The sequence below is a fragment of the Somniosus microcephalus genome, chromosome 15, assembly GCF_052327205.1.
Source record: "Somniosus microcephalus isolate GS21.2 chromosome 15, FLI_Smic_1.0, whole genome shotgun sequence".
Taxonomy (NCBI): Eukaryota; Metazoa; Chordata; class Chondrichthyes; order Squaliformes; family Somniosidae; genus Somniosus; species Somniosus microcephalus.
Window position 1 is genome coordinate 104,976,834 of NC_141001.1, and position 26,311 is coordinate 105,003,144.

At 45.9% G+C, this 26,311-nt stretch overlaps 1 protein-coding gene across 2 annotated transcripts in view; it reads right to left on the bottom strand.

Moving 5' to 3' along the window:
• Positions 1-26,311, bottom strand: part of shank2b (SH3 and multiple ankyrin repeat domains 2b) — a 1,331,733-nt gene that overhangs the window by 343,255 nt on the left and 962,167 nt on the right. For both annotated transcript variants that reach the window (XM_086008225.1, XM_086008224.1), the window contains exons 17-18: positions 5,330-5,412; positions 4,892-5,016 (exon numbers count right to left, since the gene is read on the bottom strand). In XM_086008225.1, the coding sequence (XP_085864351.1) occupies positions 4,892-5,016; positions 5,330-5,412 (208 nt within the window). The remainder of the gene's footprint in view (positions 1-4,891; positions 5,017-5,329; positions 5,413-26,311) is intronic.

A 26,311-nucleotide genomic window follows, 5' to 3' on the forward strand; every position in this document is an offset into this window, starting at 1 on the left:
AGCCCGTTCTTTTCTGCCACTCAATTAAATCACGGCTGACCTGTAAAATCTGTTGCGGGCGCCAAGCGGGCAGCCAGCTGCAGCTTGCCAGCGGTGGGAGGGCAGGTCAGGTCTCGGAAGGGTGGGAGGGTAAAGCGATCGGGAAGGGGGGAGGGTCTCAAATGGGTTGACAACGAGCTGGATTTTTTATTTGGGGGGGGGGAGGGGGGGCCCAGGAGGAGCACATCTGTTTCTCCTGCGCCCCCCCCCCTCCCCTGCCCCCCTGAAAAAGAGTTAAAAGTTTCCTGGGCCATTTTTGCGAGCGGCCTCCAGTAGTTGCTTTAAGGACAGTTCGTTAGGTCACTCGATACCTGGTACAAATGGAGAGGACAGGCGGGCGGGGGGCTGCAGGGTGGGGGGGGGGGGGCGGGGTGGGGAAGCGTGCGGGGCACTCACGCCAGCTATTTGCACCTGGAAAGTATAATCAGGGTCCTACAATCAGCAGAGGACCCCAAATTTGCATAGTTTAAGCTACCTCCATTTCAGGCGGGCAGGCTGCTCGCAGGTTTACGGGCTGGTTGAAAATTTAATCAGGCAGCCCTTGGTTGTTACGGGGTTGCCCGAGGTCCCCCTCACCCCACCCCTACCCCCTCCAACAATGGCCGCCTATTTTCTCAGATGAGAATATCAACCCCCTCATTGTGTCTTAAGACTGCCTTATGGTCGAGTCTTTATTATAGGTAAGACGCACAAACTGCATTTAGATCATTCCTGAAGTGTGGCCTAGGTTGGATCAAGAACAGAAGTCTTCATTTCCCAACCCCCCGACAATTTACCTACATCTTATTTCCTGTGCTACTAAAGTTTATGAATAGATGAGTGTATTTGCTGGGATTTCAGCATACCGCACCAATGAATCCTTGAATAATAAACTACAATTTATGTACTTTAATGGTCAATCGACTCCCCGTCTTAAAATAACTTGATACCAACATACTGATCTGCGTGTGTGTTATTTCTTAATGCCCTGCATACTATCTTGCCTCTAGTATGTAAGCGGCCCACCATGTTTTTTTTATAGATTTTATTCATTACTTCAGTCAACCTGCCCGATGGAAGAATTTATATTCCAGCACGACCCAGGGTAAAAATTTTTGTTCTGTCACCTTTTCCCCCCCACTTCAAATTAACACAGTCTCATCACAAATGGATTTCTCGGATACGGGAGATGCACATAATTTTTTTTTTAATGTCATGACAACAAGCCAGCGAAAGTTGAATGCTTCATAGAGCGTTGCAGTTTTGCTGGAGGCAGGTTTAATGTTGGTTGTCACCATGTCAACAAATAATTCAACAGTACAGAAATCCTAAAATAATCTGCGCTGTGGCAGCGGAAGAGAAGAGGAGCAGTGGGAGAGATGGAAAAAAAACCTGTATCAAGTCCATCTACAAACATAATGCATAATTTTGATTTAAATAAGAGGGAAAAACCAGGGCAAGTCCTTGCAATGCAATAACTGGCTGTTGTATAAAGAGAACTCTCCATCGTATCCGAGAACAAAATTAAATGGATAATCGTTTTTTTATAACAGCATTTACTCCCTTGCATCTCATGTGAATACTGAGAGCTCACAGTTCAACCAGATGTCTTACTGCTCACTGGCAAAGTCAGATCTCAGTACGGGTTACCTGACGTGTGACGTCATGATGAATAATGAGCTCGACACGAGGGGGCTGAATAAAGAGCGTGGAGTTTGGCTTCAAGAAATAAAATAACCAAACAGTGCATCAGCCACAAGGTGCTGGTCTTAGACATCTTATCAATCTAGCTGCAAACATAAGTCAGTTATTATATTAATAATCAAGTGCATGGTACTCTATAAGAGGAAAGACTTAGGAGGGTAATTGATTCGTGTTACAGTTCCCCAACAAAAGACATGATAATGGAAAGTCAAAACAAGCCTTCTACTTTACAAGTAAGCAAACTGAATTCAATAGGCCACAAATGCGGGACATTAACAATTGAAAGCCTCTTAACAGACTGAGGTTTTCCGCCATCAGATAATCTGCCGGTTGTCCTATCAGGTAGACTGAGAACAGTGCTGATCTCAACACAGCACAGTCAGCAAAGCAAAACACAAACCACTTCAGGGAACAACCGGTTGCATGAAACCCGCATCTCCTAACAAAATAGTTAAACATATTTAGGTATGAGGCTTTTATAGCTTTTTTGCTTACTTCTAATCCTTTCTTTTCTAAGCCACGTGCCTCCTAACTACAACTTCTCTGATGGGCAAATGGATGTTGAACTTCTCCGTGACTCTCCGTGTCTTACAAAAAGTGCCAAACGATCGATGTTCATTCACTGCCAACGTAGTCCCATCAGACATTCTACATTGTGATGCCAGTAATGATTGCTTCAGTGGACAGCAATTGTACCTTACAATTACAGGAATATTCAAGTTTGATTTTCTTTAATGACCTTATCCTAGGTCTATCATTCCACCCTTCTAGGGGGGCGGCAGTCTAAGTTCTCCTAGTTTGTTTCCTCCATTGCCCATACTCTCCACTTGCCTGGATAAGTGCAGCTCCAACAACACTCAAGAAGCTCGACACCATCCAGGACAAATCAGCCCACTATATCGGCACCCCATCCATAAGTTTAAACATTCACTCCCTTCCCCCTGGCATACCGTGGCTGCAGTGTGTACCAGCTACAAGATGCACTGCAGCAACTCGCCAAGGCTTCTTCGACAGCACCTCCCAAACCCGCGACCTCTTCCACCTAGAAGGACAAGGGCAGCAGGTGCACAGGAACATCACCAGCTGCAAGTTCCCCATCCTGACTTGGAAGTATATTGGCCGTTCCTTCATCGTCGCTGGGTCAAAATCCTGGAACTCCCTCCCTACCAGCACTGTGGGAGCACCTTCGCCACACGGACTGCAGCGGTTCAAGGAGACAGCTCACCGCCGCCTTCTCAAAGGCAATTAGGGATGGGCAATAAATGCTGGCCTTGTCAGCGACGCACACATCCCAGGAACGAATAAAAATACACTGTGCCTTCCTAGAAAGGTGGGAACATGTAGGACACAGCAACTTTAAAAACTATTTTTTAACATATTAATCCTTTTTAATGAATTCTCAAATTGAATTAACAATTTATGTCAATTCTGAGACAATGAAAAGTTACTTTTATACATTATTTAGTTGGCATGTTGATTGAGCTGGAAGCATTTGGCACGGAGACTTCACTCTCTAAAAGTGGGAAAAATCTACAAGATTATGGCCGCTCTGATCAGGATCAGCTATAGATTATACAATTGAAGAGTTGTTTCGATGATAACATGCAAGAAGGTATTAAATCTTGTCTATTAAATGTAAAAGTCAATTGGTTCACCGAAGCCCTTCAGGGAAGAGAACCTGCCATGCTGCCCGGGGCAGCACGGTGGCATAGTGGTTAGCACTGTTGCCTCACAGTGCCAGGGACCCGGGTTCGAATCCGGCCTCGGGTGACTGTCTGTGTGGAGTTTGCACATTCTCCCCGTGTTTGCGTGGGTTTCCTCCGGGTGCTCCGGTTTCCTCCCACAGTCCAAAGATGTGCGGGTTAGGTTGATTGGCTATGATAAATTGACCCTTAGTGTTAGGGGGGTTAAATACGTGGGGTTACGGGGATAGGGTGGGATATGTGTTGGTGTCGGGGTTACGGGGATCGGGTGGGATGTGTGTCGGTGCAGGCTCGATGGGCCGAAATGGCCTCTATCTGCACTGTGGGGTTTCTGTGATTTCTGTGACTGGCCTACACGTGAGTGACTCAGGTCCCTCACATTATGCTGTTGACTCTTAGCGCCCCAGCAAGCCACACAGTTGCAAAACCTCATCTTCCGATTAGGCACTTTACAGCCTTCCGGACTCAATATCGAGTTCAACAATTTCAGATCATAAGCTCGGCCCCCATTACATTTTTACTTATTTTTTATCCACACCTTTGTTTTGGCCCTTTCACCGCCCCCCCACCCCTTTTTTTCTCTCCCACGTGGCAGCTGTCTCCCATTCTGCCAGCGCATTTACACCTAATCTGGAGCCGTCTTTTGTCTCCACTAGTCCTATCATCATCTCGTCTTGTTTTGAATACCTCTTAATGTCTCTTCACTTCTCTTTTGTTCTCTCCCAGCCTGGCCTTTTAATCTGTTTCATTTCCTGTGCTTTTTCAGTCTTGACAAAGGATTTTGACCCGAAACGTTGACTCTATTTTCTCTCCACGGATGTTGCCTGGCCTGCTGAGTTTTTCCAGCATTTTCTGTTGTTATTTCGGATTTCCAGCATCTGCAGTGTTTTGCTATCGTACAGTTGTAAAACAAGCTCTTCCAGCACATCCTCAGGGCAACTAGTGATGAGCAATGAATGTAGCCTTGCCAGCATCACCCACAACCCCCAAGACAGATAGAATAGGCCACCATTTCAGTAATTCTGGGATAAAGTCAGTATATAGCCCTATCCTTAAATAGTCCTTTAAAACACACACATTATGTGCAATGAATACACATGGAGCAACCCTGCTCTTAATCTAAACAAATCACAACTTGTTGCGTGTCAGTTGACATCACTGCACTGCTGAATATGAAACTTCAAACCAAGATGTCCAATCTATGGAACGCAGGATGAGCACGTTTGTAAGGAGACCGAGCTTTAGATTGTGCCTCAGGGCGACAGGAAAACAAGTCAATATTTACTGAACAATAAAACCGCGACGTACGAACAATTCGATCGAGTCCTTCACGAGGAGACAAAGTTGGGCGAGCGCAAACTGACACAGCCCATCGCACAGAAACAACTTTCATCCCCCAAAGGAAAAAAGAGGCAATGTAATGGGCAACGCGTTACGGGAAATAGTTCAGCTAATCGTTGGCCTACCTCTATTAAGAAATCACCCGTTCTCAATCCTGCCTGCCATGCCACTCCACCTTCATCTACCGATTCTAAGTATTGAAGTGCAGGAAAGGCTGGAGTTGGTGTAAATTCCTCAATCGGTGTATCAGCTATAGCAAAAGAGGCAAAATATGATGATAGAATCAGCAAACGTTGTATTCCATATCAGAGAGAGAATTACATATTTTTTTAAAAATCAGCTAAGTTTACATTTTCCAAAAAGTCTTCCTTAAAAAAAAACCCAAACATTTTACTTGGTCAGTGTGACGGATCAGTGGTAGAGGAAGCACAGCAAAAGGTACTTAAGTCCTCGTGCCCCTTGACAACAGCCACTGGCTCCAGAAGGATTTGCACAGCAGCACCGCTCCAATCCTCACACTAGCTTGAAGCTGCAGAAGGAAAGGGATTTATTTCATCGCTCACCTTTTGCCCCACGGAGCACAAATCCAAAGCCCTCATTGTCTTTCTTCTGCAGGACCACCGTTTTCTCTTCAATGATGCAGTCGCTGTAGAAAGAATCCAGAAGATAGCGCCCATTATTAGAGCCCAGCACAGCCGCTGCTTTCTTGAGTCTGTTCATAATTGCCACAGGAAATTAATCAAATGGTGAGGGCAGCTTTAATCACACACACACAAAAAAAAACTTGGCGTAATGAAGGACAAAATGAAACGCGGGGGGGCTCGAAACGAAAATAATAGCATTAATGTGATGTAACTTAAAGGGAAAGGGTGCGTGGTTGCTGTGAATGAATGACTGAATGAATGAGTGATCACATGTCATCCACGACTGGCTGCGACTCGGAGGGCTGGAAGCTGCGTGTGATTTGAACGGCATTATCATGGATATCATACTGTGCATGTGTACCAGAGGCATCTTCTAGTGAAGCCAAAGAGAAACCAACCCGAGGGAAAGTGAAGGAGCATTTCTCTCCCCTGTTATCTGAAAGCTACCTAAACCGCGGCGGATGGCCAAGCGCTGTGTGGGGTTTTTTTTAAAATATTTTTGTTGCATCGAACTGCTTTTATCCTATTGAGTGTTGCGTACTGCAAGAGTCCCACATGATCATTTGACAGCCCACACTGCTAATAACGTGGTAGCTGCCTTGCCGTCATCAAGCAGAATTTTTTCAGAAGTATGATCTTTGCATAATTGAATTAACACCAGGAAATGTGCATTAAGGGGGAACGATGCATAAATCATAACAAATGCTGATTTTCACAGAAAAAAATAAATCAACAAAACCATCCAAATAATGAGACTCATTCTTTATACGAAATGACGAGATTAAGATTAAGCTGCGTTTACATCAGATGTGCGCCCATGTAAATACACACTTCTAACGGAGGTTGTACATTTTTGCAGACATTAACCCTTTAAAGGACCTTTAACGAACTCACAGCAGTTGCCCATTTCCTTCTGTGGAACATCTACAAAATATTTCTGCAAACGTCTTGTACAAAGCAGGAAAAACACAGTTAAATAATAAGAGTGTTTATTCATTCAGCACATTCAGAAAAATTCGACAGTTTATTTTATGTTTTATTACACAAAGGCTGTGTACAGTTTTGTTCTCCTTACCTAAGGAAGGATATACTTGCCATAGAGGGAGTGTAACAAAGGTTCACCAGACTGATTCTTGGGATGAGAGGGGGATTATCCGATGAGGAGAGACTGAGTAGACTAGGCCTATACTCTCTGGAGTTTAGAAGAATGAGAGGTGATCTCATTGAAACATATAAAATTCTTACAGGACTTGACAGGGTAGATGCAGGGAGGATGTTTCCCCTGGCTGGGGGGGTCACAGTCTCAGAATAAGGGGTCAGCCATTTAGGACTGAGATGAGGAGAAATTTCCTTACTAAAAGGTTTTGAATCTTTGGAATTCTCTACCCCAGAGGGCTGTGGATGCTGAATCATTGAGTATATTCAAGACAGAATTTGATAGATTTTTTTGATATTAAGGGAATCGAGGGATATGGGGATAGTGCGGGAAGGTGGAGTTGAGGTAGAAGATCAGCCATGATCTTATAGAATGGTGGAGCAGGCTCGAAGGGCCGAATGGTCTACTCCTGCTCCTATTTTTTACGTTCTTATGTTCTAAGACTATTCCAGCCCTTGCAGGGTTAACCAAACTGTTACAGGCAAACAGAAGCGGCAAGTTTTAAGGGTTTTGATTATTTTACCTGTCAGTGGCAACCTGGTGCTAAATTGCACTAATTTCAACTGAGCATGAAATACATTGTGCAGCATAAGGTCATATGCTAATCAAATTCCTCAGAGTACATCAGGTCAGAGTACCTGAGCAATGACACCTTCTGATTAAAAAAAACAAATGTTCTTAAAAGGACTGTACATTGTGGGAGAAATTCTGTTTTAGTGTAAACCAAAGTGTCTTCTCATATTCCAAAGTGCAAGCTTGGCTCAGTTGGAAGCATTTTCCGAGTCAGAAGGTCGTGGGTTCAAGTCTCACTCCAGAGTTTTGAGCACACTGGCTTTCGGACAGTATTTGAAGAACAACAGGAGGCTCTCAGTGTCCGGGGTCCATATTGTTCCCTCAACCAACACCACCGGCAACAGAAATAAAAACAGAAAATGCTGGAAATACTCAGCAGGTCAGGCAGCATCTGTGGAGAGAGAAACAGAGTTAACGTTTCAGGTCAGTGACCCTTCGTCAGACTCGGTTAACTCGGTTTCTCTCTCCACAGATGCTGCCTGACCTGCTGAACGACATGAATCAGTCATTCATGAAAGAAAGACTTATGAAATAATACTGAGCGGCCTGTGGGTGGCGCTGTCCAGGGAGAGTATAAATACTCGGGCACGGGCCCAGCTTGCGCAGGACATTCTTAACAGGAACTAGTGAAGGACACAACTAGACCTCCATGTTGTAAAACAGTTGATTAAAGCCTTGTTTAACGCTTAGACCAAGTGCCTAGTAGTTTTCTTACGTCACTGAGTATTTCCAGCATTTTCTGTTTTTATTTCAGATTTCCAGCATCTGCAGTATTTTGCTTCTGTACCACCAATAATAGATTTGATTGGTCATTAATCTCATTGCTGTTTGTGGGTCCTTGCTGTGCGCAAAGCGGCTGCCATGTTTGCCTGAAAAATAAACCATGACTAAACTTCAAAAGTAATTAATAGGCTGGGAAGCACCTTGGGACATCCTGAGGATGTGAAGAGGCGTGATATAGATGCTCCATTTAAAAAAATGCCCCATGGCGATCCTGACACAGCGGGTACTTGTACATTGTACATCAGGCAGTAGTATGTCTGAAATTTGTTAAATTGAAACTTGCCAATATCAACCAGTGCTGAGGAGAAAGGAAGTCTTATGCATTTCACGCAGGAAGATAGGGCAAGGAGTCAATTGGCGTTGTTCCTGTGCTACTCCCCTACTGTCCAATTATAGAGCAGTGTGGCACTGCAGCTTTGCCAAGAGAAAAATATATTAACAGTAGCCTCTTGATCCGAGATGAACAATTCCATCACAGGGCACAAATTCCCATTAATCAAAGGCTGGACTAGCCAAGGTGATGACACATATAAGATCCTGAGGGGTCGTGACAGGGTGGACGTGGAGAGGATGTTTCCTCCTGTGGGGGAATCTAGAACTAGGGGGGTCACTGTTTAAAAATAAGGGGTCGCCCATTTAAGACAGAGATGAGGAGAAATTTTTTCTCACAGAGGGTCGTGAGTCTTTGGAACTCTCTCCCTCAGAGGGCGGTGGAAGCAGAGTCTTTGAATTTTTTTTTAAGGCAGAGGTAGATAGATTCTTGATAAGCAAGGGGTTGAAAGGTTATTGGGGGTAGGCGGGAATGTGGAGTAATCGGATCAGCCATGATCTTATTGAATGGCAGAGCAGGCTCGAAGGGCCGACTGGCCGACTCCTGCTCCTAATTCGTATGTTCGTATGACACCACGCACCCAAAGCCTTTTCCCATACTCTATTTTATTTTAGTGCTGTTGGTAGAAAGTAGACGTACTGCGGGGGAGTATATACGAGAACTGTCCCTTCAAGTTCATATCTAGACTGTCTAGTCTGGAGACACCCTACCTCTGAAAAACAACAGACAGCCAAATGCACTTAACTGCTGCCAAGACACTCAGGCCAGGCAGTTGAACTCTGAAACATTTAGCAGTAGCTAATATTTTAAGGTAGTTATTTTGTGGAAGCATTCGGTTCGTCAGCCAGACTCAATAGGGGAGAAATTAGACCCCCTTACGCCCGTCTTTCGGGTACAAAAACTGTGGGGGGGAGGGGGAAGGGGGCCAGAAAGGTGCAACCTTGCGGGGTCACGTCCTGCCCCCTCCCGAGGGTGCCTGAAATCTGACCAATGCCATTTTTGGCTCAGTTGATGTTCAGGCGTACCTGGTGGCCACCTTAAGCTGGCATTAGGCCCCCTTGCATTTGCTTAAAGAGGGGCCCAGCGCCCGTTTGAGGACCCCCTTTCGGAAATTGGTAAGCGCCGAGCGGAGCGGGCACTGGGCATGCCTCTCTCAGGTTTTCCTGTTCTTGCTGTAGCCTAACCGGCTGTCCTTAAAAAAGGGACCACTGGAGGCCGCTACTTAAAAAGGTGACCGCTGGAGGCCGCTACTTAAAAAAGTGACCACTGGAGGCCGCTACTTAAAAAGGTGACCGCTGGAGGCCGCTACTTAAAAAGGTGACCACTGGAGGCCGCTACTTAAAAAAGGTGACTTTCTTCTTTTCTAAACTGACCTTCCTGTGAAGGCAGCAGGAGCATGAGAGCTTCTCCTGGTTCTCTATAGCAGTCCTGAGGGCTTCTGTTGGTCCGCACTCACTCCCCTCTCCCGTTCTTCTCTCTCCACCCACCCCCCCAGAGGACCTACCTGTGGGCCGCTGTCGGTGTCGCAGCCAGCTCCAAAGTGATGTGGAGACAACCAGCGAGCTGCCTCTGGACTCCCGGTTGGCATCCGTAGCCCACCGGAAATTATGGTGGTGAGGCCTGAGGCCCGATTTCAGACCAGCCTCAGGCCACTGGTTTCTGGTGCGCACTCCGAGCCTATTTAGGGCCCATTAAAGAGCCTAAACTAAGCTAGGCTGATGCTCCAGTGCGGTGCTGGGGGAGCGCCGCACTGTCGGAGGTGCCGTCTTTCAGATGAGACGTTAAACCGAGGCCCTGTCTGCTCTCTCAGGTGAACGTAAAAGATCCAATGGTGCTATTTCGAAGAAGAGCAGGGGAGTTATCCCCGGTGTCCTGGGGCCAATATTTCTCCCTCAACCAACATCACTAAAACAGATTATCTGGTCATTTTCACATTGCTGTTTGTGGGAGCTTGCTGTGCACAAATTGGCCGCGTTTTCCATATTACAACAGTGACTACACGCCAAAAGTACTTCATTGGCTGTAAAGCGCTTTGAGACGTCCGGTGGTCATGAAAGGCGCTATATAAATGCAAGTCTTTCTTTCTTCCAAACAAATTTCTAGCCCTATGATTGGTTAAATGATTTCAAATGGCCAATTTCTAACCATAAGAGATCAGAGAGATTAAGGGGAGATTTAATCGAGGTGTTTAAAGTCATGAGTGGTTTTGATACAGGAAATGAGGTAATTAGCAAAAGAACCAGCGGCGAGATGAGGAGTACTTTTTTTACATCGCGACTTATTATGATCTGGAATGCACGGCATGAAAGTGTGGTGGAAGCAGGGTCAATAATAGATTTCGAAAGGGAATTGGAGAAATTCTTGAAGGGGAAAAATTTGCAGGGCTATGGGAAAAGGGCAGGGGGAGTGGGACTAATTGGATCGCTCTTCCAAAGAGCCGGCACAGGCACGACGGGCTGAATGGCCTCCTTCTGTGCTGTATCATTCTATGATTCTATAATGCCTCTGACCAGCATACAGACAACCGTGTGTATTCACGTAGAACATCACAGTAGTGGGAGAGGTCATCGGGTGAAGAATGATCTTCTTAAGCAGGTGTCCCTTAAAATTCTGAAGTGCACTAAAAGCTTCCACTCATTCCCAGTAAGTTATATGCATCGCCTTGTCCTGGAGACCTTGCTAACCCTGTTTTATAGTGGGTGGCGGTTGGGGGGGGGGGCTTCAGAGATGAACCCATTGCAAGATCTGTATGAGTGATTGTAGATGGACGAGTGGTGCCTATAGAACAGCATCTACCATGACAACATTTAACAAAATGATAGGTCTCTTTGGACGATGGAAACACAGATTAAATCGCAGCTCCAGAGTCTTCGGGGGGGTGATTTTGACTTTGTGCCATCGTGTAAAAGGGGCGATAGTGAGTCGGCAGCCTGTTTTTACGCGTCTCTCCCCATCATTGTTTCCCTTGAAGTCGATGAAAATAAAAATGGGGAGGGATGCAAAACGGGATTGCCGACTCGCCATCACTCAGTTTACACTATCACACAAAGTCAAGATGTACCCTCATTGCATGAGCATGAGGAGCCACCGTTAGATGAAATGCTGATTATTTCTTCCAAAACAGATCAAACCCAAGATTGAAAATATATCTTAGTCACATTGTGCAAAAAATATCTACTTGCAGAAGTTCTTTCTGTGCTTTTTTGATGGGCCATGTCGCACTTTTATCCTGCAATGGAACATCAAAACCCTAGACTGACGTGACAATCTGTTGTGCTTCCTGCAAACTGGAACGCTCCTTTATAACCTCAGTGCCGAAAACATATTCTCCTTCGGGAATGCGGTGGGGGGAGTAGGTCAATAATCCTAAGCTCAATCGGTAAATACTGATGTGCAGAGTCAAGACTGACATCTTTGTAAAATACTGTCAATCAGTGTTGGTTGTAACACATGCTGTTTAGCGTGATGGTGAGTATTTCAGTCCTCTTTCAATCCGGGGTACGGTAGCATCGTGGTCATGTTACTGGACGAGTAATCCAGAGACCTAGACTAATGACCATGGCAGCTGGGTAATTTAAATTCAGTTAATTCAAATAAATCTGGAATGAAAAGTTAGTATCAGTAATGGTGACCATGAAAACTACCGGATTGTCATAAAAACCCAACTGGTTCACTCACTAATGTCCTTTAGGGAAGGAAATCTGCCGTCCTTACCCGGTCTGGCCTACATGTGACTCCAGACCCACAGCAATGTGGTTGACTCTTAACTGCCCTCTGAAATGGCCTAGCAAGACACTCAGTTGTACCAAGGAGGTGGCTCACCACCACCTTCTCAAAGAACTTGTATCCATAACGCACCTTATTGTGCATATTATTCATGTGATGATTAGCAGACTGTGGGATGTCCTCATCTCACAGGTTAAGGTCTATTGACTTGACTCAATTGGTAGCATGCTTGCCTCTAACTTAAATGATTGTGGGTCCAAGCTGTTCTCCTGGCTGTAAGTACATACTCGAGATTGGCACTCCAGTATTGAGCGATGATGCATTGTAAGAAGTGGTGTCCTTCAGGCGGATATGAAAGGGCCCGTACTTCATGAATAGTGAGTTCCAGTAATGCCAACCCCAACGCCTCAAAAATCATGGGACAAACTCTTAAAATTCAGGAGATCTGATAAGAAATGCTATTTTTTCTTCAAACATAAACCAACATAGATTGGCTGTTGGTTTATAAACCTCATTAGTGGCTTTATTTAATCACTAACAGGGCGCAGCTCCTTACAAAGACTAGATTACTGCATCTGAAAATGCTTTACAAAAAACTTTTTAAAAACCCTACCCGTTATCATCACCCCCCAATCTGGTGCCCAACACAACCCACCACGCAATGCGGTCCCTGCGTTTTGAAGAAAATGAAAAAAAAGACAATTCTTTTTAATGATTTTTTTTTTGCTCCCAGCGGCGTCTGAGAGATTAAGCTAAATTCCTGGAGAGTCCAGGTCCATCTTGGAGGGTTGGCTGCCCTACCCACAGCGCAGTAGCGGTAACAACTGGTCCTGTGATCCCGGGCTTCCAGCAGGGAGTGGCACTCACAAGGAGCCACAGCATGGCACGCAGCCCGGCAACTATGCATCCATTCCCAAAATTTCTCGGGAGTAGCCGCTTGCTTCCTGGATCGCTGCCTTAGGTTCAGTGGTGGGCAAGACCTTGGACCAGCCTGGGAGCCAGCACCAGGCAAAGCGTGCAGTTGATTTTAAAGAAAAAAAAGCTATATTTATGTAACAAGCACGACCAGGGATGCCTTTGCACCGCGGCTACTGACCTGAGCTAATCTGACACTACTCGCTGCAGCTCAGGTTCCAGCTAGGCAGAACTCTACTCAGGTTGCTTGGCTCCCACCTCGTGGGAATTTAACTGTCCTGTTTAGCACCGAGCCTTGAGCGCCTGTCTGGATACATTTTTTTTTTTTAATTCTTCTTTAAATTCATTTTCATGGGATGTGTGCGTCGCTGGCAAGGCCAGCATTTATTGCCCATCCCTAATTGCCCTTGAGAAGGTGGTGGTGAGCCGCCTTCTTGAACCGCTGCAGTCTGTGTGGTGAAGGTACTCCCACAGTGCTGTTAGGGAGGGAGTTCCGGGATCTTGACCCAGCGACGATGAAGGATCGGCGATATACTTCTAAGTCAGGATAATGTGTGACTTGGAGGGGAACTTGCAGGAACATGCAAGCAAGGAGCTCTCTCCGTAGAGTGAGGAATTCAGGGATGCGCCACTCCTTAGCACGTTGCACAATCCAAGCCCGTGGACTTGCCCATGGATGGAAAGCTGCAGGCCGGGAGATCGCAAGTTAGCGAGCTGTGGTTCAAGTGGTGGATTTGTCCCTTAAATATTTGAGAGAGCAGAGGAGGGAGAATCCCGGATCTCAAAACATTTCAATTAAGGTCAATTATGTTTAATAAGTGCTCTGAAGATTCGACAGACTCTCCCCTCTGCCCAACCTGGTTTGGTCTCGCACTGGATTTACATTTGATGCGGCATCAAGCCGACGCAGTGTGACACTCCACCCTCAACCCGCCCACCCCAAGCAAGCCGCACTCCAGACTCTGACCGTAAAATATGTTTCACACTGGAGTTCCTCCGTCCGAGCATCCTCGGCTCCTTCGCTCCCCCCACCTCGCGCTCCAGCCGCTTTGTGCTGCCTCTCCGCTACCACGGCAACCCCGCAGGAGGCAAAGGATATCGCGAGATCGTTCGGCGAGGAGGAGGAAGGGATCCAAGGTCACAAAACCAATCAACGCAACAGGGACCGCGGCGATGTCGTCAGCCGGGACCGGAGGGGAGGAAGCTGAGCGCGGCTCCCTCTGCTCGGAGGGAGGAGGTGGCTCGCTCGGTCGGTTGATCGTTCATTATGGAAAGCCCTCTGAACCTGGTTTCTTTTTTTGCGCATGCACAAATCTGCATATTTGTTTGCCCCCCAAAAAATCCTGAGATTTAGGCACGATCGCGAGTGAAGCTTTACATAGATACATAGAAGATAGGAGCAGGAGTAGGCCATTCGGCCCTTCGAGCCTGCTCCGCCATTCAATGAGATCATGGCTGATCATCCAAATTCAGTACCTGGTCCCTGCCTTCTCCCCATATCCCTTGATCCCTTTAGCCTTAAGAAATATATCCAACTCTTTCTTGAATATACTTAATGAACTGGCCTCCACCGCCCTCTGTGGCAGAGAATTCCACAGGTTCACCACTCTCTGGGTGAAGAAATTCCTCCTCATTTCAGCCCTAAATGGCTTACTCCTTATCCTTAGACTATGACCCCTGGTTCTGGACACCCCAGCCATCAGAAACATCCTTCCTGCATCTAGTCTGTCCAGGCCTGACAGAATTTTATAGGTTTCGATGAGATCCCCTCTCAATCTTCTAAACTCCAGTGAGTATAAGCCCAATCGACACAATCTCTCCTCATAAGTCATTCCTGCCATCCCAGGTATCAGCCTGGTGAATCTTCGCTGCACTCCTTCCATGGTAAGAACATCCTTCCTCAGGTAAGGCGACCAAAACTGCACACAATACTCAAGGTGTGGTCTCACCAAGGCCCTGTACAACTGCAGCAAGACATCCTTGTTCTTGTACTCGAACCCTCTTGCTACGAAGGCCAACATACCATTTGCCTTCTTAACCGCCTGCTGCACCTGCATGCTTACCTTCAGCGACTGGTGTACGAGAACACCCAGGTCTCTTTGCACTTCCCCTTCTCCCAATCTATTACCATTCAAATAATAATCTGCCTTCCTGTTTTTGCCACCAAAGTGGATAACCTCACATTTATCCACATTATAGTGCATTTGCCATGTTTCTGCCCAATCACCCAACCTGTCCAAATGGTGCTGGAGTTTCACGACATCCTCCTCACAGCATATCCTCCCCCCCAGCTTTGTGTCGTCTGCAAATTTGGAGATATTACATCCAATTCCCTCGTCCAGATCATTAATATATATTGTGAACAGCTGGGGTCCTAGGACCGATCCTTGCGGTACCCCACTAGTCACTGCCTGCCACTCAGAAAATGACCCGTTTATTCCAACTCTTTGCTTTATTTCACTTAAAATCGCATGTCTCGCGATGGAATGCCTAAATCTCGGGATTTTTTTTTGTTGGCAATGCTGGAGTTCTCCCAGTGTCCATGGCTAATATCTTGTTAGGTAAACAAATGTAGCAGGCATATCGTGCACAAACTCCCAGAGGTCAGGCCAATGTCCTTCCCTCAACTAACGCAATCAACTAAAAGAAAAACACAAAATCTTGGCCTTAAACTTGTGTTTTATTGTTAGCTGGCATCAGGTTGCCAACTATTGACAAGACACGGGAAATAATTACGTTTTTTTAAACGACTAAATGTTGAATGGACTGGTCAGTTGGCGTGAGAACAAAGTGTTCTACACAAGAAAATGCTTACAGCAATTAAAAAAAAATTGTTAGGCTAATTTAAACTTTGGTAGATCTCCCATAGTGTTGCTCAAGTGTCCAAAACCCGGAAAGCAGTTTTTGATGTTTACTGTGGTTGTGCTGCTGTCTAAATGCAATAGTGATAGTTCACCCATTTCTGTATTATATTACACTTATTGAAGCAATAGATCATATGATTGACATTACAAGCCTCACTGGCACTGAAACATACAAGCAACTCAGGTAATATTGACATTACTATTCACCTGCCTCTGCAAAAAATGCTTGGGTAGAACCTTAAAGCACAGAAGGAGGCCATTCAGCCTGTCCCAGCTCTTTGAAAGAGCTGCTCCATTTTGTCGCATTCCCCAGCATTTTCCGCATAACCCTGCAAGTTAGTGCTCTTCAAGTACGTGTCCAATTGCCTGTTGAAAGTTGCTATGGAATCTGATTCCACCAGCCTTTCAGTCAGTGCGTTCCAGATCTCAACACCCCTCTGTCTGAAAAAAATTCTCATTTCCCCTTTAGCCATCAAGATACAAATAACTTTCTATGTTCTTTCCTTCCTCAAACCTCATTTCCCAGTTATTCACATAACATATTTATCGTTACCCATAGCATTCATGATGGAATTGCAGTATTAGCTTCTTATTTATTTATTCCTCCCGCCTTACTCGCCAAAATCTGCCTTCTGTTTCTCATTTATTTCTAGGATTATAAAGGATATTTTATCCCCCTTTAGGTCCCATTGTCGCTCTTGCGAAGCTGCCCTTAGACTGCTGGTACCCAGGGAGTTTTTCTCCTATTTGTGAGTCTCCAATGTCCAGTCACCAGGCTCTGGACCTGGGTAGCTAACTGACTGATTCCGAATGCAGTGTCCAAGGCCAACATCACAGCACCTCAGAAACATGCCCTCGGGTCCTGGTGCAAACAAGAACTGTGAAAACATTATCATGGGGATTATGCACGATGCTGTTACGGATAGTCACATGGAGGTATGTTCAACCTGATCAAAAGTGACACATGAAAGCCTGAGTTCCAAGACTTTAAGAGGGGATGCTGCACATTTTCATCAACGGTTGACAAGGTTCATTTTAGTTTACAATATGGCTTCATACTTGGCAAATGAAATATTGATAAAATAGCCTACTTTCAAATCTGATATTTTGACCAGTCAGGTATGAGTGGTAAATGGTCCAAGGATGCATCCTTGTTGGTAGTTGCTGAAAAACAATTACTAAGAATACACCCAAAATCCCAAGAAATTTCACTCGATTCATATTTGATACAGTACTGACAGGATATCACTCGCATGACAATTGTTTTCTTTAAGTAACATGTCGGATTGGTAAAGGAATTGGCTCATAAACAGACTTAAACATTCCAAAACATAAAATGACTGAAAGATAAGAGGTGGCCCTGGATACTCAGTGCACTGATGTAGCACGTGGCGAGTTTATTTTGGGGGAAGTTTGGGACTTTAGTGAATATTTTGTCAAGAAAGAAGAAATAGCTTGCATTTATACAGCACTTTTCACATCCTCAGCACTTCACAGCCAATCAATTATTTTGCTGAAGTGTAATCACAGTTAGTATGTAGGCAAACGCAGCAGCCAATTTGCACCCAGGAACGTCACACAAATATCAAATGAGATGAATGACCAATTAATCTATTTTTAGTGGTATTGATTGAGGGCGAAGTTTTATCTCGGGGAATGGGAGAACTCCCTGCTCTTCTTTGAGCAATGCCATGGGATCTTTTACGTCCAGCCAAGCAGATAGTTGGGGCTTTCGTTTAACATCTCTTCTGAAAGATCATAGCAAAGAAGTAGGTTGGGAAAGAAAGACTTGCATTTATATATTGCCTTTCACAACCTCAGGACGTCCCAAAGTGTTTTACAGCCACTGAGGTACTTTTTGAAGTGTAGTCACTGTTGTAATGTAGGAAACGCGCACAGCAAGGTCCCACAAACAGCAATGAGATAATGACCTGATAATTTTTTTTAAGTGAAGTTGAAAGGCCCATCATAAACCATGTTCATAGAATGATAGCAGAGAAGGAGGCCATTCGCTGTAGGTGCTCAGAAAAGATGGGGTAGAATTTTATCAGTACCCCCTGGTCAGAAAGTATCATGTGGGCAGAGTAGAGAGAGAAATATCAGGTGGAAAGATTGGAAGCCCATAACCAAGTCCACCCAATTTTACTTCCATTTAAATTAGAAGTAGGAAATTGGGCCAGCTCCAATCCTCCCCACTCAATTTTCCTGTCTGCGCTATGCCAAATTATACTTTACACCTATGCAGTACAGACAAGAGTCTACCCTTTTGTAGACATTACCTATAGGCAACTGTGCTGATTGAGGTCAGAAAGATATGAGGCTGGTTTTCATTGAGGAGTCGGGACTACAACTATCGGGGTTGTAGTCCCGCCTCCATCAAGTTCTGGCCAACTCACGTGATTTTGACTTGATTGACCTTGTTGAGCCTGCCCAGCAGGCTCAGCAGGCCAATTAAGGGCCACCCGGCAACAGGTGATGTCACAGATTGATATTTCATCTGTCAAGACCTTTTGACAGATGAAATATCAGCGTTTCACAGCTGTTTGAAGCTGTCAAACACTGACAATCTGTATTCTAAGTTAATTCCTTCCTCTCAGGATGATTTAGAGATCTCCCCGGAACAGAAAGCTGAATGCTGCAATTTTTGACAGCTCGCAGCCATTCTGCTTTCTGTGCTGGTGAGATAAGGGACTCCTGAGATCTGAAGGAAGGAAGGCTGTAAAGGTAAGTAAATGTATGTAAAACTTCTTTAAACACTTACCTTTGCACTCATGCACCCATCACTCACCTGAACACCGGACATCTCGACCCCTCCAAGCCCTTCATCCCGACGGTCCGCCTCCTCTAACTTGGCGTGGTTTAGAGTCATAGAGTTATACAGCACGGATAGAGGCCCTTCGGCCCATCGTGTCCGCGCCGGCCATCAAGCCCTGTCTGATCTAATCCCATATTCCAGCATTTGGTCCGTAGCCTTGTATGCTATGGCATTTCAAGTGCTCATCCAAATGCTTCTTAAATGTTGTGAGGGTTCCTGCCTCCACAACCCTTTCAGGCAGTGAGTTCCAGACTCCAACCACCCTCTGGGTGAAAAAGTTCTTCCTCAAATCCCCTCTAAACCTCCCGCCCTTTACCTTGAATCTATGCCCCCTAGTTATTGACCCCTCTACTAAGGGAAAAAGCTCCTCAGCATCCATCCTATCTATGCCCCTCATAATTATGTACACCTCAATCATGTCCCCCCTCAGCCTCCTCTGCTCCAAGGAAAACAAACCCAATCTGCCCAGTCTCTCTTCATAGCTGAAGCGCTCCAGCCCCGGTAACATCCTGGTGAACCTCCTCTGCACCCTCTCCAACGCGATCACATCCTTCCTGTAGTGTGGCGACCAGAACTGCACACAGTATTCCAGCTGTGGCCTAACCAGTGTTTTATACAGTTCCATCATAACCTCCTTGCTCTTATATTCAATGCCTCGGCTAATGAAGGCAAGTATCCCATATGCCTTTTTTACCACCTTATCCACCTGTTCCGCCGCCTTCAGGGATCTGTGTACTTGCACACCCAGATCCCTCTGACCCTCCGTCTTGCCTAGGGTCTTACCATTCATTGTGTATTCCCTTGCCTTGTTAGTCCCCCCAAAGTGCATCACCTCGCACTTTTCCGGGTTAAATTCCATTTGCCACTGTTCCGCCCATCTGACCAACCCATCTATATCGTTCTGCAGACTGAGGCTACCCTCCTCGCTATTTACCACCCTACCAATTTTTGTATCATCCGCGAACTTACTGATCATACCTTTTACATTCATATCCAAGTCATTAATGTAGACCACAAACAGCAAGGGACCCAGCACCGATCCCTGTGGTACCCCACTGGCCACAGGCTTCCAGTCACAAAAGCACCCTTCGACCATCACCCTCTGCCTTCTGTCACTAAGCCAGTTTTGTATCCAATGTGCCAAGGCACCCTGGATTCCATGGGCTCTTACCTTCTTGACCAGTCTCCTGTGCGGGACTTTATCGAAGGCCTTACTGAAATCCATGTATACCACATCCACTGCGTTACCCTCATCCACACACCTAGTCACCCCCTCAAAAAATTCAATCAAATTAGTCAGACATGATCTTCCCTTGACAAAGCCATGTTGACTATCCCTGATTAATCCTTGCCTCTCCAAGTGGAGACAAATTTTGTGCCTCAGAATTTTTTCCAATAATTTTCCTACCACTGATGTTAGGCTCACTGGCCTGTAGTTCCCCGGTTTTTCCCTACTTCCCTTCTTGAATAATGGTACTACATTAGCGGTTCTCCAGTCCTCTGGCACATCCCCTGTGGCCAGAGAGGTCCTGAATATATGTGTTAGAGCCCCCGCAATCTCTTCCTTTGCCTCACACAGCAGCCTGGGATACATTTCATCCGGGCCTGGGGATTTATCCATTTTTAGGCCAGCTAAAACCGCCAATACCTCCTCCCTCTCGATGTGAATATGTTCGAGCATATCACAGTCCCCCCGCCCTATTTCTATGTCTACATCGTCCTTCTCCATAGTGAAAACAGATGCAAAAAATTCATTTAGAACCCCTCCTACATCTTCCGGCTCCACACACAGATTGCCACTTTTGTCCCTAATGGGCCCTATTTTTTCCCTAGTTATCCTCTTACCCTTAATATACTTATAAAACATCTTAGGATTTTCCTTTATTTTGCTCGCCAGTGTTATTTCATGGCCCCTCCTTGATCTCCTAATTTCTTTTTTAAGTATCCCCCTGCACTTTTTGTACTCCTCTATGGCTTCCTCCGTCTTTAGCCTTTTGTATCTGCCAAAAGCCCTCCTTTTTTTCCTAATCCATTCTCGTATATCCCCTGACATCCAAGGTTCCCTGTGGTTTTTGGAACCACCCTTGACCTTTACGGGAACATGTTGCCATTGTATGATACCAATCTCCCTTCTGAAAGCCTCCCATTGCTCCGATGCGGATTTGGAGCCGTCGGGAATCCCACACTTCAACATTAAAAATAGGAATTAGGCTAAAAACTGCCTGCTAACTACCTATTAACAGGCAGTTAATTGGCACTAATCTCGTTCCCGCTTCAGGGAGGCGGGTCCCAGTGCGGGGCAGGTACCCGTCTCCTTTGAAACTGCCATGGAGGCGGGTTGGGGGCGGGATGGGGTCAGGACCCTCGATTTCGGGATTTTAACCCCCCACACGCCTCCAATCCCCCCTCCATGGCCCAATGAAAATCCTGCCCATGGTTTTTTTTTCCATGTACGCTAGCAAATATTCTTGAAACTGTAATCTTGCCTTCTATCGGTACTCCTGCCACATTTTGTGCCCGATACGCTCTTGCATGTTTAACTTGTTTCTGTTAACTAGATTCCAGCACCACTCATCTGAGGCACTTACCTGTGTTCTTGTGAAAATGATCAGCAGTCATTTTCCATTTCAGCCTTGTACAGAACATCAATTAATGGGAACATTTGTTTGAAGAGAACATTTGTTCGGACACATTCATTTCATTTGCCATACTTCGTCCAGGGAAAATGCGACTAGCTTACGGGAATGGTATAAAATGTCGTTTCTGCTTTTAAAGAATATATCTTCAAATACTGCTCTGCAGTTGCAATGAATGGGTCAGCAGACCTAAACAGATCAATAGCCAGACTTTGATTGTGGCAGCTAATCAAGTATTATGACTTATTCTGTTGGATGCAAACTAAAATATCGATACGACAGCATGAGAGTTTGAGCAGAACGCTGCATAACTTCCAGCAGATTCCAAGCAATACAGCTATTCAGGTACAGGTACAGAAAATAATCAAAAAGGCTAATGGGATGCTGGCTTTTATGTCTAGAGGACCAGAATACAAGGGGGTAGAAGTTATGCTGCAGCTGTACAAAACCCTGGTTAGACCACACCTGGAGTACTGTGAGCAGTTCTGGACACCACACCTTAGGAAGGATATATTGGCCTTGGAGGGAGTGCAGCGTAGGTTTACCAGATTGATACCCGGACTCCAAGGGTTAAATTACGAGGAGAGATTACACAAACTAGGGTTGTATTCCCTGGAGTTTTGAAGGTTAAGGGGTGATCTGATCAAAGTTTTCAAGATATTAAGGGGAACAGATAGGGTAGATAGAGAGAAACTATTTCTGCTGGTTGGGGACTCTAGGACTAGGGGGCAGAGTCTAAAAATTAGAGCCAGACCTTTCAGGAGTGAAATTAGGAAACACTTCTACACACAAAGGGAGGTAGAAGTTTGGAACTCTCTTTCGCAAATGGCAATTGATGCTAGATCACTCGTTAATTTTAAATCTGAGATTGATTGCTTGTTGTTAACCAAAGGCATTAAGAGATATGGGGCAAAGTTAGGTCGCAGATCAGCCATGGCAGAACAGGCTCGAGGGGCTCAATGGCCTACTCCTGTTCCTATGTTCCTCTGTTCCTATTCCTAAGGAGCTCAAATATTTTTAATACATGAAACTTTCAATTTACCGGCACCTAAATAACCGGAAATCTCGGTTAACCGGCAAAATTCAGGAGTAGGTTCAGGTAACTTTTATTACTTGCCTTCCTCCATTTGTTGCTGTGCGAGGGTATGGCTGCAGCTGTTGCTAAGCTACAGAGACGCTTGCAACTTGTGGCCAATGTTCTGAAGCAGGGTTTGTTGCTTTATACGGAGCTCTCTACCTCGCTCTCCTCCCTTAAGATGCTCCTTAATACCTACTGTTGTGTCCGTGTATAATAAGACACAGACTGCAGGAGAACGGTACAACAGGTGTTTACTCAACGTGGCTCACACTGGAACTGATCTGTACAGATTACTACTCAGTGCTATATACAGGTGTGGTCACTGCCGGTACTGCAGTATACATGAGCTGTAAAAGATAGTTCCCCCATTAAAGGTACAGACATTACAATTCCTCCCCTTTTAGATTAACAGTACCATAACACTCATTTAACAATTAAATATCAAACTAATTACAATTAACACTTTTAACATGCAACATTAGCTGAAAATAGTCTATTTATATATTCAGTCTTTGGGGAGGCTTCCTGATCCTTTCTGGATAGCGCCTTTCCCGAGTGTCTTGCTCTTGGTGCGGAGGCAATTCTGGCCCCCTGTCGTCGGTTGGTTCATCAGCTTCCGATGCTACTGTTTCTGGGGTAGATGCGACCTGTACGTCGGGTTCATCACCAGGTACGTATGGGCGAGGCATGGGGTTGACTTGTTCCTGTGACTCTAGGATCTGGTCAGCATGGCATCTCACGATGCTCTCCCCAACGTCCACTGTGTACATTAGTGGGCCCTGCCATGTGCATATCGTTCCTGGCTGCCATTTTTCTGTTCGGTAGTCGCGGGCCAAGACTGGTTGCCCTACATTGAAGCTTCTTGTTGGCTTCTCATGGATGTGCTAGAATTACTTACTCTCAACATCTCTTTGTACGTTTGGTCTGAGCAAATCCAGGCGAGATCTTAACCTTCGGTTAAAGAACATCATGGCTGGAGCCTGGTTGGTGACTGCATGTGTCGCATTCCGGTAGGCGAACAGGAAATTGTCCACCTTGTGCTGCAGCGGAATGTTGTCATTGTACATAGCCTTTATTGCCTTCTTAAAGGTTTGTACGAACCTCTCAGCCAATCCATTTGTGGCTGGATGATACGGGGCGGATGTGTAATGCCTTACCCCATTCTTTTTCAAGAACCTCCGGAACTCTTCGGACACAAACTGTGGTCCGTTGTCGGAGCAAATCTGTTCTGGCAAGCTATTCCTGGCAAAAATGGTCCGTAAGACTGCAATAGTTTTCTCCGTGGTGGTGGAGGACATTTTGATGACCTCAGGCCATTTCGAGTGCGCATCCACGGCTATTAAAAACATTGAGTCCATGAATGGACCAGCAAAATCAATATGCACCCGTTGCCATGGAGATGAGGGCCACTCCCATGGGTGTAGAGAGGCCTGTGGTGGTGCATTTTGGACTTTCTGGCATCCTGAGCAACTCTTGGTCAGGTCCTCGATTTGTTGATCGATTCCCGGCCACCACACATAAGCCCTGGCTAGGCTTTTCATTTTTACCCCTCCCAGATGACCCTCATGAAGCTCATTGAGCACTCTCTCCCTTAACTTGGGTGGAATTACCACTCGGGATCCACACATCAAGGTCCCCCGGCACACTGGCAGCTGTTCTCTCCTTGTCGAGAATGCTGGCAACAGTGAGTCGCCATGTGCTGGCCATCCCTTCACCGTCAAATCATATACCCGAGACAGTGTCGGGTCATTTCGGGTTTCCTTTTCAATACAAGCGTTAGTTACCGGTAGGTATTCAACTATAGTCGAATGGAATATTTCGACAGGATCCACTGCTGGTGCTTCCTCCGCAGTAGGCAGTGGCAGGCGTGATAGCCCATCAGCATTTCCATGCTGTTTCGTGCCCTTATATTCAATCTCATAGTGGTGCGCCCCTAGAAAAAGTGGCCATCTTTGTAGTCGTTGCACAGTCATCACCGGAACTCCCTTCTTCGGATTAAAAATGGAGACAAGAGGCTGGTGATCAGTCAGCAAGGTGAATTTCTGCCCGTGCAGATAGTGATTGAACTTTTTCACTCCTCACACTAGGCTGAGGGCCTCCCTGTCAATCTGGGCGTAGTTACGCTCGGCTGAGGTTAGTGATCGTGACGCAAAGGCTATTGGCCTCTCTGAGCCGTCCGAGAATTTGTGCGACAGCACCACTCCAATGCCATAGGGTGACGCATCACATGCCAACCGAATTGGTAATGCCGGGTTGTAATGGGCCAATACCTCTTTCGATGTGATTAGTGTTTTGCTCTTCTGGAAAGCTCATCTACATTCGTCACTCCACTTCCATGGCACCCCAGTTTGCAGTAGGGTGTTCAGTGGGTGTAGTACTGTAGACAAATTTGGCAAGAACTTATGGTAGTAGTTTACCAGCCCGAGGAACGACCTCAGTTGTGACACATTTTCCGGTGCTGGAGCCTTGACTACTGCCTCAATCTTCTCTGGGGACTTATGTAACCCCTCTTTATCGATAACGTGGCCACAATACGAGATCTGTTTTCTAAAAAACTCGCATTTGGGGCGGTTAGCTCAGAGCCCATATTCCTGCAATCTAGTGAGCACCTGCTCCAGGTTGGCAAGGTGATCACTGTCATTTTCGCCCGTGACCAGGATGTCGTCCAAATAACACTGGGTCCCTGGGATCCCTTGCAGGACTTGTTCCATTGCCCTCTGCCAAATAGCCGGAGCTGATGCTACCCCGAATACCAGCTGGTTATATTGGTAGAGACCTTTATGGGTGTTGATTGTGAGGTATTTTTTTGATGCTTCTTCTACCTCCATTTGCAGATACGCCTGGGCCAGATCAATCTTAGTGAAGCGTTTCCCTCCAGATAGCGAGGCGAAAATATCTTCAATCTGCGGAAGTGGATATTGTACGGTGTGAAGGACCAGGTTCACTGTTACCTTAAAGTCCCCACAGATGCGAACCTTCCTTGGTTCCCCAGGCGTGCTGCTCAACGACTTTTTCATCACAGGGATGATGGGTGTAGCCCACTCGCTCCAGTCTACCTTGGACAGTACACCTGAACGCTCCAGACTCTCCAGCTCTGCTTCGACGGCTGGGCGGATTGCATAAGGTACCGGTCTGGCCTTAAAAAATTTTGGGCTTGCGTTTTCTTCAATTTTAATCGTCGCTGTCATGCCTTTTAGTGTCCCAAGTCCTTGCTGGAACACTTCTTTCGTGTCAGTTAGGATCTTTGACAGTCGCCCAGGTGTGACGTCGTCATCCTTTTTGTCAGCCACAGTCAGTGCATGTATGGAATGCCAATCCAGTTGTATTTTCCGGATCCATTCACGTCCCAGTAATGGTGGTCCTCCATCTTGCAATACATACAGGTCTAGTTTTGGTGTTTCCTTACCGTTATATATAACGGTCACCCTTATTTTTCCTTTGGGGTAGACTTTTTGTCCCGTGTACGTCATCAATATAATTTTTGTGTCTCTCAAGGGTATGTGTGAGAATAGCCGCTCATAGTCCCGTCGGTTTATGACTGTTAGGGCTGATCCTGTGTCCAATTCCATCTTTACCTGGACTCCTGCTATCTTGAGAGTGACCCAAATGGTTCGGTGATCCTCCGTTGTGATCACATTATGTAGTTTCAGACAACTCAGTTCCCTGCTTTCGGAGTCGTTATCACTCTTTTGTTCGTCTGAACTATTCTCCGTCATCTTATGTACCTTCTTGTACTTTTCTTCGGTAGGTTTCTTATTGCTGGTTTTCTTTCCCGACCTGCAGACTCGTGCTATGTGTCCTACTTTTCCACACTGTCTGCACACTTTGTCTTTGAACCAGCAATCATTCTGGTCGTGTGTTGTTCTGCCGCAGCGATAGCACTTCTCTGTTCCATATGACATTTCGTTTGTGCCATATTCTTGCGGTCTCTGTTGTATCTCTGCAGCGCCCCGTGCTGCTGCTTCATATGATACCGCAATGCTGAAAGCCTTTTCCAGCGTAAGGTCCTTTTCAGATAAAAGCC